This window comes from Sminthopsis crassicaudata, chromosome 3 (assembly GCF_048593235.1).
Source record: "Sminthopsis crassicaudata isolate SCR6 chromosome 3, ASM4859323v1, whole genome shotgun sequence".
NCBI classification, from domain to species: domain Eukaryota; kingdom Metazoa; phylum Chordata; class Mammalia; order Dasyuromorphia; family Dasyuridae; genus Sminthopsis; species Sminthopsis crassicaudata.
Window position 1 is genome coordinate 443,581,278 of NC_133619.1, and position 13,076 is coordinate 443,594,353.

Here is a 13,076-nt window from a genome sequence, read left to right on the forward strand (position 1 = left end):
AAGGCTGACACATAAATATATCTCCTTTGAAAACTGGAAAAAAAAGTATGAATGACAAGATTTAAATGACTCTTATCTCACACACACACACACACACACACACACACACACACACACACACAACCAGGACATCCATGAAACTATTAAAAAACCTGTTGGAGAAATTTTAGCAAAAAAAAAAAAAAAAAAAAAAAAAAAAAAAAAAAAAATATATATATATATATATATATATATATATATATATATACACACACACACACACACAGATGTAATACAAAGGGTATTAAATGAATGAATGCTAACTTTTAATTTATTTACTCTTGAATAGAAAAACAGGTCAATATATTTGGCAGTAGTCTTTTGAAAAGCATGCAAATGAACTCATAAGTATGAGTATAAACTAGGAAAATAGCCACCTTAGGTTTCCTCCTATTCTCCCAGGCATTAAACCCTCATCACTCCTCATCAGTTCTCTGATTGATGAATAATGTGTGTCTAACATTCAAGATACACAGACTGATTAATGGTTTAAGGTGTAGAAAAAAGAAGCTAAAGTCTGGCTTTGTGTTATAATAAGATGCTGCTCAAAAGCCACTTCTTGCTCCTTCTGCAATGTACAACCCATGTGTTCCCTGAATATTTTTAAAGGATACAGACAGAATAGATTGAAAGGCTGATGAATATTGAGGATGGAAGGAGGAAGAAAAGGAACAGATATAAAATAAATCTGGAATCTACAATAATGGCTTTTTTTTTTTTTTTTTTTTTTTTTTTTTTTTTTTTTTTTTTTTTGGAGAATGAAGCTTCTCAAACACAGAAATGAGATTAGGCTCAGTGGAAATTTTAGAGATTGTACACAATAGATAAACATAACAGTTTTTCCCTTGAACTCTTTTACTTTCCAACTTCTAATTTCAAAGGCTATGCTTCTGGAATATCTTCTCTAGACAAATGGTTTTGGATATCCCTCCTTCTGAACCTTAACCCAGCCAGTTTGCTTCACAGAGTAACAAGATGTCTTGTACTTTGATAGGTTTCCGAGCCAGGGACTCAGTTGGGCCAATCTTCTTTTATAACTGATATGTCAGTGAAGTCTGGACTCCCCAGACTTAGAGTCTAAAGTATGAATCCATTCAAATGGAATCCTGCCATGGTGAGGATCTTTTTGCTTTCCATGCAACATATTATAAATATTGGAGAGAGGGAGAAGAGAGAAGGATGAAGAACCATTCAGTGATTAGCTTTTTTTCTTTGATGTGTGATGGCATTTGTATCTAAGCACTGAGTTTTATAAACACCTGGCTGCCTTTAAGCCACAGGCATATAAAAAAGTCATGAATAGTTTTTATTTGGCAGATTTGTACTAGGAAGATGAATTTTTAGTAAAGTGATTCTTACCTTTTCACTTGGGATGCTGATATCTGGAATAACACTTGGATCTTGGACAGAAGATATCCTTGGATCCCTCTGAATCATAGAAAAAGAATCCTATCATTCTATCAGGACTTTTTTTTTTAAACCAATTTCTTTGAAAAGAGATTTTAGTTAGTAGCCATAGTCTCTTTCATGGAGGACCACCAAAAAGGATCTTTTTTTTCCTTTCAATGTATTTTTTCTCCAATTATATATAGTTTTCAAGATTCATTTTTGTAAGATTTTGAGTTCCAAATTTTTTATCCTTCCCTCCTTTTCCTCCTCCCTCCCCAGGACAGCAAGAAATCTAATATAGGTTATGCATGTAAAATTGCTAAAAGGATCTTAATGTCTCAAAAGCATCGTGCAAAAATTTTAAAGCTTATTATTATTATTATTATTTGTTCCTAATCCTATTTTCCATAGTTAACACATAAAGAGTAAAATGCAGAGATAATTTTAACTGTTGAAAGACTAAGAACTAGATTTTTACCAGTTTATGTGAATATGCCTGGCACATAGTAGGTTTTCAGTAAATGTATGATGATTGTTTGATTGATGTGAGGGACTAACCTTTTGTCCCCGGATTTCAACCTGTCCTGGGTAATCAGGCGGACCTTTTGGGCTTGAAGAACCAGATTCATCCTAAAATAAACATAGTTAAGAAGATATCTGATGTTGGCAATGTCAAGATCTCTTTTCCTCTTGGCACCAACACACATTAATTACTCTCTTTACTTCTGAGAAAAAAACAAAACAAAAAACATTTCCCTTCTTTGCTTTCTTGGACTCATCCCTTTGGCCACATTTCAATTCCTAATAATGGCAGCTTAAGTAGGTGCTGGCAGGAAATCTCTCTTACCCCTATATTAGTGGCATAAAGAAGCTGTTGAAGGAATATATGGGACAGCCAACTCTATTCCTCTGACAAGCTCTATTCACCCCCTTGTTAACGCAAAAACAGTTAGTCATATATAGACCTATATAATATTTGTGCCTAATGGAAATGGGGGTGAACAGAGAACTAGATTCAGTAGATGACCTCTAAAAGGCATTCAAGGAAAATCAGCCAATATGCTCCCAGACCTTCAGGGGAATGCAGTCTGACCAGCTCCAGTCCTTTCCATTCCTGTTCTAGCTCAGGTTACCCTTCCTGCTCTATTTTTAGGTTGCATGAATTGAGGTATAAACAAAGAGATGTTGGGTCTTATTCTTCTGTTTCTGTGTGGAGAGGGAAAAGTTTTTCTCATCCTATAATATAAGCCTCCATTCTCCATGTATATGCAGGTTAATGGCAGCTATCTTACCTGGAAGATAATTTATTTAATATTTATTTCAGAGTAACTAATAAAAGTTTCTTATTTTCATTGAGTATGCCTGTAACACTGCATATTTCAAATGTGTTACTTTACTATGTAGCTAAATTGTAATAAAACAGATTATAGCTTTCTGGTTGATCCTACATCACATGAACCATTCCAGAGTGGCTAATTTCAACTACTTTTTACATTCAGTTAAAAAAAAAAATCATTTCAATTTGGTCAAATAATACAGTCAAATTAAGAAATAGCCATACCTAAATCCCTAACAATATCCAGATTTATGTCTTAATACAATCTTAGAGGTACTTTTCTGCAGAAATCCTTGTTATCTATATTACAAGCCACAGTCATGAAGTGTTGAAGATACTTAATTCACAATCTTCCTGTGTTAGAAACAAAGTAGCCTGTTTGATTTGTTTTATTGAAGAAAATATACATCCATTGTTAAGCACAGATTTGCAAATCTTGCAGAAATAGTCTCTTAAAATACTAACAACCACTGACTGTTTCATCTTAATTCTATTCTTTCTGCCAGCTAGGGTTGACTGTCTCCTGGACTTCCTCCCTATAGAGGCAAATCATACAAATGTTCTTCCTTGACTTTAGGAACTGCATATAGAATCTCTCAAAACCCTCTTCTCTTTCTCACTTTCCCAGAATTGTGTACTCTGATTGAGTACTTTATATGGCTTTTGAAGTTCCCTTGAACTATCTAAACCCCCCTAGCTTACATGGCTCCCTTATGTCTGCACCTGTATAAATATGTCATTAATGTTCACTCATGCTTTGTTCTGAAGAAAGAAGGAATCTTTCAGGTGCAGAGTTCTGAGAAACTCCTGATAACCACAGTATAACCTTTTAGAGGGTATTCCTATTCAAGTACAAGCCTGGAGAAGAAGGCCTCCAATTTCCTTCTCTTTCTTCATTGTTAGTGTTAGAGCTGAAATGAAATGACCTCATTTTGTTACTGTTTCTTTAATTTTTCTAGGGAAGTTCTGAAATATCGTAAAGTTGACTCATTTAATTGAATTTCTAATTTAATGAATTTCTGATCTTATGTTCAGTTATATTCATTAAAAAAAACCTTAGACCTCTTAATTTACTTCCGGGCTTCGGAATATTTATTGCTTTTTTTTTGGCGAATTCCCTGGTACAATAGTGACACCCCCTGGTCAAAAAGAGTTGGTTTCAGTTTCCTATATGAAAGCAGAAACATCCATCTTTTCTTCAATACTACTTAATGAAACTTTATTTGGCACATCTGGAGTCATTGTTAATAAATAAGCACCTATATCTCATGACATTATTTTTTCCCCAATGAAATTGGCAGTCTTCTGGAGAGACTCTATACCTTTGGATGAACTCCTTTAATCCTTTTTTGTCCAGTTACTGCTATTTTTACTGGCAAACCTTGATCACCCTATAAGGAAAAAAAAAGCCTTTTTAAAAAATACTAAAAGAAGAACAACAACAACAACAACAACAACAACAACAAAAAACAACCAAAAAACCCCCTGGTAACTCTATTTTAAATAGCACATACAAAAATCAGACTTAGAGTGTGTGTGTCTGTATATTTACCTACATCTATATTTATATAATTTATATCTCTCTATATAATACATATATATATATATATTATTTGTGTGTGGTGTACAATACACACACACACACACACACACACACACACACACACACACACACACACACCTGAGAACACACCATTTCCTTCCTGGAGAAGGAAATGGCAAATCATTGCAGTATTTCTGCCAAGAAACCCCCTAAATGGGGTCACAAAGAATCCCCAAGAATGAGCAATAAAATAACACAATGCTTGGCACATAATAGGCAATTAATAAATGCTTGTTGATCCATGTTGGAATAAATAGATGTAGAATAATTGTTGAATAAATGCATGTGTAAGGGGAATTTCCTTACTAGGAAGAGGTCCTTACACAGAAAAAAATCACAGATCATCTGGGAACCTCTCCTCCTCGCCAAAAAAACATTACTTAGAATAAACCAACTCTTCTATTTGACACTTAATAAATTGTTTCCTCCTTATCTTTCCAATCTTGTTATGTCGTTCCCTTCTATGCACTCTCCAGCACAGCAACAATGGCCTACTTATCACACTTACTCTTATCATACTTGCCACCATTTCATTGTACACTTTCATGCTTTTGTATTGGCAGTTATCCTCAATGCCTGATGTTCTCCCTCCTCATTCCAACTTTCTTTCAAGGCACAGTTCAAATGTCACCTTCTTGCAGAAAGTCTTTCCAGGTTCTTTGGACTGCCAATATCTTCTCCACTAATGTCACCTTGAATATACTTTATATTTATCTTGTCTGTACCTTTATACGTTCGTTTCCATTAGAAAGCAGGTACATTAAGAGCAGTGATTGCTTTCTTTTTTTTTTCCTTTGTATTCATGGTGCTTAGTCTCATGACATACTAGTCATTTTAAACAGAGTAATATTTAATAAATGCTTATTGATTGATTGGTTAAGGAGCCATGGTGCTTGAGCTAGACCTTGAGAGAAACCAAGGATTCCAAGAAGCAGAAGTGAGAAGGGAGTACATTCTAGGGTTATAGAACAGCCCATGCAAACATTTAGAGAGGAAGGGGGGATGGAATACAAAGTTCTAGCAAGAGCTAGAATGGACAGTACACAAAGGGAAGGAATGTAAAATAAACCTGGAACCAGACTGTGAAAGACTTTGTATATGAAGTAGAGTTTATCTTTCACCCTAGACAATAGAATCTAGAAATGATTTCTTTGACAACATCTGAGCATTGAGAGAGAGGGAAGAGTCAAGGATGCTTCTTTGCTAGCTCTCAGAAACTCGACCTCTGGTGCTGATTTAGAGTATTAGAGGTGAAGACTCTTATGTCCCGCTGGCTCCTGGAGGTCCAACTAACATCAAACCTGCTTGGACCCTGAGGATTGCATGCTTTGGTTTCCAGCCCTGATCTTCCAGTTAGATTTTTGAGGACTGGAATTTGAATTTAGTTCTTCAAAAGGTGGTCCAGGAGAAGTGAGTAACAAATAAAATGTAAAATTACTGGCATAAAGTAGGTGACATTTACATAATGTTAGGAAATAGAAACAATTCGTGTTAGGTTTTTTTTTTTTTTCTTTTCTTCTACAGTCACCTGGGTACAAATGCATTAACAAACCAGGACATGTCTGAGGACAGAATTTGTGCCCCTGGCTCTAATAAAGAACAAGTGAAATTGGTGATACTGAAAATCTCTTAAGACTCTAATAGTAAATCATTTAGACATGAGGATAACAATGATTTATGTTTCCCAGTTAGCTACCTTCCCTAAAGGAGTTACAAAGCAAGCCTATAACATTATACTGAGTGACTAGAAATTCCTAATTAGAATGAGCAGTTATTTAAAAAGAAAATTGAGCAGGAATAAAGATCTTTTGGTATCTGGGACCTCCTAATACAGTTGGGAAACTGCAACAAAGTATGTGAAAATGCCTGAAGAGAGAAGAAACTCCCTCTACCAGGCACAGTTGCTACAAAAACAAAACAAAACAAATCCACAAGCTGTAAAAAGTGGTTTCTTTCTTCTTTTTTTTTTAGTTATACTTTGACTTGTTCTATTTGATCTGATTGACTCGATCTAATTTGGTTCATCTCCTAGCAAACTTGTAAGCTGGGTTTACTGTCACGTTAAGGACTAAGCTTTTACTCAATGACCCTAGTGGGAGAAGTGCAGTATGTCTTCTTTCCTTTGGGACTGAGAAAATAGTTCCTTCTTCTGTATCCTGAAATAGCTGTCCACATCCTCGGCCCATTCACTAATGAAAGCAGGGATGATCCAAAACACAGGTAGGACTCCAGGTGGTAATTCTATAAAACTATTTTTGCTTATTCAAGTAGTTGTGGATGTACCCATTTTTCCTAGTGGTTTTTTCTTTCCATGACTTTGAGGAATAATGGATGAAAAAAAAATTGGGGCAGGAGAAAGAATTCTTTCCCTTTCTTTGGAAGATGGTTGCTCTCCCTATGGAGAATTATGAGACTATACAATGGAGCTGTGATTTCTTCCTTGTGAGGTAATTTTCAATATGAAAACTCCCTCTACCAGGCAGCCTACCTGTCTGACTTTGGGCAAGTCACCTGTCTGGACTTTAGTTTTCTTTTGTGAAATGTTGCATATAGACTAGAATGCATCTTAAAATTCTTTCCAAATATAATTCTATGATCCTTGGGGAAATTTCTTGAGGCACAGAGAGACTGAGTTACTTGCCTGGGGTCAAACAGTTCATATCAGAGGTGAAATTTGAAACCAATTCTTCCTGAATCCACCCAGTATTTTATCCACTATGCTACAGGGTTGTTCATCCTTCATTTTTGAAGAAGACCAATGACATCATGTGTGATGTCTTGACTTACGCATGAATTGGATTTAAGTGAAGCAGAGTTAATCACAGTTGATAGTCTTATTCTTTCTGTCAGAGGCATTGAAGTCCCATGACAGGACAAAATCAGCTGTCAATACCCTGGGATATAATGGGTGATTTTGGTGCCTTCAATGTCTAATCAAGATCTAAGCCATCCACAGCATCTACTTTAGTAGCCTTCAAAGCTATTGGAACAAATTGTACTCATCCCACCCATTCCAAGAAAGATTACATACGTGACCTTTCCTGTTAGATCTCATATAACACTTTTGCTGCTCTTAGATATACCAATGTAATACTGTATCTATAGACAATTCTTCCCTTAAAACTTCTTTAAGGGCAAGAATATGATGATAAAAGTTAGATTTGATGACCTGGAGAGTCTGTAGGGGATGGAAGACCTCAGAGAGATAACTGAGGATATGAATCTGAAGCTTACCATCTTATCTTTCCCTGGTTGAAATTTTCTTTTCTTTTTTTTTTTTACATGAAGGAATTTGATTAGATGGCTTCTGAAGTCCCTTCCAGCTCTTTGTTTATGATCCTATCAAACTGATTTTTTTTTGTTGGGGGTATGAAGCCATTCTGGGTACCTAGCTAGTGGTTTCTTCTTGATCTCAGCTTGGTGGGTGGTAGTGGTATTTGCTCTACCTTCTAAATGCTAAATTCAAATGTGTACAGTGTTTCTATTATACTAAACTATTTCAGGAATGAGAGAAGTATTATAAGAAGTAAAGTATATATTCAAGTTGTGAATCAATTGTGGTAGTAGAAAATCCTTATCTTTATAAGTCTGGAAGCCTTTCCTCCATAGCACCTTGGGAGTCAAGTGGATCTTTTTATTCTACTCTCTCTTATGATTTTTAAATAAATTAAATTTCGAAAGGTAATGTTTTTTCTTCTCCCCCCTCTTACCCTCAATGGAAAAACCTCTAGACAATGAGAGGGGAGTAGTACCTTCTCTCTCTTGAATCCAATGTCAGGAAAGCTGGAAGGTAGATGTTGGGGTCCAACTTCACTCTGCAGGAGCAGACATAACTATTATTTAGCTCCTTTGACAAAAGAAAAGTCTATTATGAGAATGGAAGGGAATACCCATTTATAGAATGACTACTATATGCCAGGCACTGTGCTAATTTTATCTTTACAAATTTTATCTTAGAACCTGGTTCTTCATCTAAGAAACACATACATAGCCACTCCAACATATTGCTTTGATCTCCTTTCACTTCAGAACTCAGAATTTTCCCAACAGAATCAATCACTTTTAGCTTCAAGGCATGTTCTCCTATGAAGAGGCAAAAGAATGGTTTTGGACAGCTTATTGGCCATAAATCCATCCATTTAACACAGACCTTTTTGGTGGCTATTGTAAACCCCAAATAAATTTTGCCTCAGTGCATCTTTTGTAAGCCTAAATTGATCTTGACAGTATATAAAAATCATTTATACTTTGTTAGAGAACTGATGGATTTATAGCTCACCTTTTCCCCCTTCATGCCAATTCCTGGCTGTCCATGAGGTCCTTTCAACCCATCAAAGCTGGAGGCTCTGTGCATGACCAAGTCACATTTATTTAACAATAGTAACCCGCAGCTCCGTGTTTGGTTCAGCAGAGTCACTAAAGCTTCTGGACCACAAATGATGCATATTAAAAGAAGAAATGATGGCAAACGACATGAATGATTTTCTCTTGATTCCAAATTGTCTAGCCCAAGCCAATGAGAGAGAGATAATTTCTTCTTGGCTTGATAGCCTGCTCAACCTAATGTTTCATATAGCCCAACTTTCCAGCCTCTAAAGGGGAAAATGTGGGAAAGTTCTGGTTTTCCAAGGAAAACAATTATCTCTTTTTTATATGAACATACACAGAAATGTCTTATATGTGCTTTCTTTTCTTTTCTTTCTTTTTTTCTTTTTCTTTTCTTTTCCTTTCCTTTTCTTTCTTTCTTTCTTTTTTTTTCTTTAAGAAATTCACTTTATTTGGAGGGAAAGAATTCAACAGAACATTTATAGGGATTCAGATATCATACTCTTGATAGGAGCATACAATGGATGTATATGTAGTGGATTTTGGCCTAAACTAATTTCATTCATTCTTTCATTGATACAACTACATGCCTACTGTTGTAAAGATACAAGATAGTGTGATAGAAAAAGCACTTGATTATAAGTTGGATGATTTATACTGGCCTGTAAAATGGAGCCTTTAATTAAAAGGCCTTTTCTCCTTTTCTGAGGGCAGATAAGAGTGTGGTAGAGATATAAAAATTGCATTTGCTCTCATTTATGTAGTTTCAGAAGAGAATTTCTAGACCTTAAATTCCTGGCCCCACATTGATCAACTTCCTTCAAATGCCATAGGATATAATGCCATAGAAGGCAAAGGTGGAATGTTGCAACTTGGAGGACTTTGATCAATGGTATCAAATGCTACATTAAAGGTTGATAACCAATGGAAATGAATCATTGAATTTATTGATCAGGAAACTATTTTTAATTTTTGAGAGTATAGTTTTAGTAGAATGGCAGGGACTCCAAATAGATTACAGGGGTTTAGTTAAGGATATAAGTGTTTGGTGAGGAAGTGAAAAGATGAGCAGAGATCATTTATTTATGAAGTTCAGCTGAGAAAAGAGATGAAGAAATAAGATGGTAATTAAAGGAGACAAGAGGATTTCTGTGCAAGGATCTAAAAGTTATTCTTTGAAGAAATCTCACTAGTTTAAGCTACTGTAAAACACAGTATTCAGGTCCAGTCTCAAGTGTTAAAGAATTATTAGTTTCAGGGGCAACTAATATTAGGGTATGAATGCAGGGCAAATAAAAAAAAAAACAGATACAAAATCTAGAGATGATTTATTTCCTAGGTTTTCTAGCTGAGGGAGTAATTCTCCTTTGATATAAGGTATCTTGGAATAGAGTAGTTGTGGTGCCAAGTGTGGTTGCTTTATTTAAGGTTCTTGAATTAAATTGCTCTAATTAAGGTCCAGATTGTAAGTTTGACCTCTACCAGATCAACCTTCTGATATGATCCAGAATATTGGTAATTATGTGTAACAAAGATCCTGCTAATATTACCTCAAGCAGTCCATGATGTTGGCCAAGTCAAAGTTGTACAATACTTTTTGAAATTTCTTTTATCCTCATCTAAAAATGGGCTGTAGGTTTTTGGAAAGAGTCAAATGATTAAAGACATGCCAGTGCTTAACCAATGAAGACATACTTCATTAGGTGGTGAATCTGCTCTTCTACTGTAAATCAAGAAACTGCCATCCATTAATTCTCTGATTCAAACCTTTAATGGACCAAAACAGTTTTGTCATTGAATCATGGGCAACCACAAATATGAACATCATTCAATTCTGTATGAAAATAGAGAACTGTTTTAGAACCTAGTGATCTGTCAGATGAAGTTCTCAAGGCCACTGTAAGTCAGGTACAATCTAGCCAGGACTTCCTTCCTGAACTTTACTGAAATTCCTAAGTTGAGTATGATGTCTTATAGTAGAAACAAATGTTTGTATTATACAACAGGAACATATTTGGTTTTAGTAAGCTACAATGCAATTCTTAAGCAGTTTTTTAGGTCTTAATATAGTAAATCAGTTGGTATTTCAAGCTGTAGATGTTTGTTCATGTTTTCATCAGTATAAGCCTTTTTAATAAATTAGATTTAAACATAAAGTGAGTCATAAATTACAGAGATATGTCCAATGCTAGAGTGAAATGTTTGAATATCTTACTACATTGCTTTTATTTCCAATCTATCTCAGCCTCTTGGGAATTTTGCCTTATACAGGTTTTAACCATGCATCAAAAGTTCTTTGTTTACTTTTTTCAAAAGTGTATTTAGTGTCTTGCAACCATAGAGAAAAGTTTTAAGGCTCATAACAGAGGAAGACATTCACCCAGTGATATGACTTTGCCATGCACAATTTTGTTTGTATCTAATGAGCACTGCCATAGTAGTGGCACAGTTGGCAAAGCACATAATGTTGCAGGCAAAGTAATAGAAAATGAGATGTTTGTATTTGCATATAACATCTGCATTATGGCTCTATTATATGCATCTTGTTATGCATCTGTATAATAGAAGAAAAGAAAATCTGAATGGCAAGGCTTTTATTTCCCTAGAATAGAAATTAGCTCTCTGTCTATGATGCTATGTCCTATTGTTCTTAAAAATGTCAAATATATAAAGATAATCTAAGCTTTCTTATCACTCAAATGATAGAAAAGTTAATTAATAATCAAATTAGCTCTTTTCTTTTTCTTTTTTAAAAATAACTGATTACCTTTGTTTGAAGGAGTTCTTTTTCTTGAGGACCTCTTTCTCCCTGAATAATTTGATGTCCCTGAGATCCCTGCTAAATAACCAAACATCATGCAATTGCAAATGTAAAACATCTTGTCAAAAAAGTTTTTGGAAAATATTTAATTTGGTGACATTTCTTTATATATATATATGTCTTATTAAAATAGAATTACAAATTATGAATTATATGAATCATATATAACTATATGAATTATAAAAATTGGATAGGGAATTGAGAAAACTGAACTTTAGTCCTGACTCTCTTTCTAACTAGTGTGTGACCTCAGACAATCCATGGTCCACTATGACACCCACCAGCTCTTTTTCTGCTTTATTGGTGTAGGGAGTCATTTGGAAAAATCTGAGGCTAAAATGACAGAAAAGAATCACAGGGATGAATTTTTTTCTCCTGGAGGTAATGGTAGTGGGAAACATTTTTTTTTTCCAATATGAAGTCAGGAACAGGAAGTATTTGAAAAGCATCTCTGACTTTAATAGTCAATGAATCAAGACAATCTGATATAGTCTGCATTAAATCTAAATTTTTTTAATGGTACTTGAAATATGTGTAATGTCCGAGCTAGCTTTCTGGAGGTCTTCCAAATGGGCCTTGGTCTCAGCAGAATAGACACCACTAGGATGGTCAGGAATAGAGTCTAAAGTCTTTATTGTCTCCACAGTTTGTCTCCACAGTCTGTTCACTCTGACTCTCCATGTCCCCAGTTCTCTCAACCCTTAAATACTCTATTACAATTACATCATTACAGCATACTGAATATATGCCAACTAGAGTGATTACATCATTATATCAAACTAGAGTGATTATATCATTATATTATACTAGATATATGAGAACTAGAGAACCATTATTTCATCAGTTCCACTGAGTTAACATCTTGTTGTAAATATCCTTGTTTTAAATATACTTCTCCAGAATTTCTGCCTTCTATAAATATGTAGTTAGATTCATTTATTTATACATTCAGATATATTTTCTTTAAAAGTTATCATTGGTTATTAGCATGGTCTAAAAAATAATTTGGTTCATAGTTTTGCTACAGACAAAACTGGATACAGAGAAGTGAATCAATTTCTTGGGAAGATTGTCTAATCCATTTTTTACAGGTTTTCAGTAAAAATCTACACAAAACTCTTTAAATAGCTAAACAAGAATTATCCCGTTGAGAATTAATTATTCGAAAAGAAAAAAGAAAAAGGAGATGAAGTTTAAGGAGGGAAATCAAAGAGAATGGAGACTTTTCATCCAAACCTATTATTTTGATGATGTGGGCTATTCATAGCATGGAAAGTGACAACACAGATGAACAACTTATCTATAACTTGGAATTTTAGAGAGTTGGCTGTACTTTGAGGGTAAGTCACTTACATATATTTCCATACATATATTTGTATGTGTTAGTCAACACAAATTTATTTATTAAATGCCTACTATGTGCCGGGTACTGTGCATGTAGGGGATACACAGGAGATTAAAAAAAAATCAAAAGGCCAACTGTTTTCTCAAGAATTTCACATTCTAATGGAGGAGACAATGTGAAAACAACAATGTACAAACAAAATACAGACAGGATAGAT

At 34.7% G+C, this 13,076-nt stretch overlaps 1 protein-coding gene across 2 annotated transcripts in view; it reads right to left on the reverse strand.

The window, feature by feature from the left end:
• LOC141562892 (uncharacterized) overlaps window positions 1–13,076 on the reverse strand; it is a 52,770-nt gene that overhangs the window by 19,362 nt on the left and 20,332 nt on the right. The window contains exons 7-11 of one of the 2 annotated variants that reach the window (XM_074303186.1): window positions 11,461–11,529; window positions 8,120–8,182; window positions 4,087–4,155; window positions 1,987–2,058; window positions 1,399–1,467 (exon numbers count right to left, since the gene is read on the reverse strand). In XM_074303186.1, the coding sequence (XP_074159287.1) occupies window positions 1,399–1,467; window positions 1,987–2,058; window positions 4,087–4,155; window positions 8,120–8,182; window positions 11,461–11,529 (342 nt within the window). The remainder of the gene's footprint in view (window positions 1–1,398; window positions 1,468–1,986; window positions 2,059–4,086; window positions 4,156–8,119; window positions 8,183–11,460; window positions 11,530–13,076) is intronic. The other variant, XM_074303187.1, reaches the window with a different exon arrangement.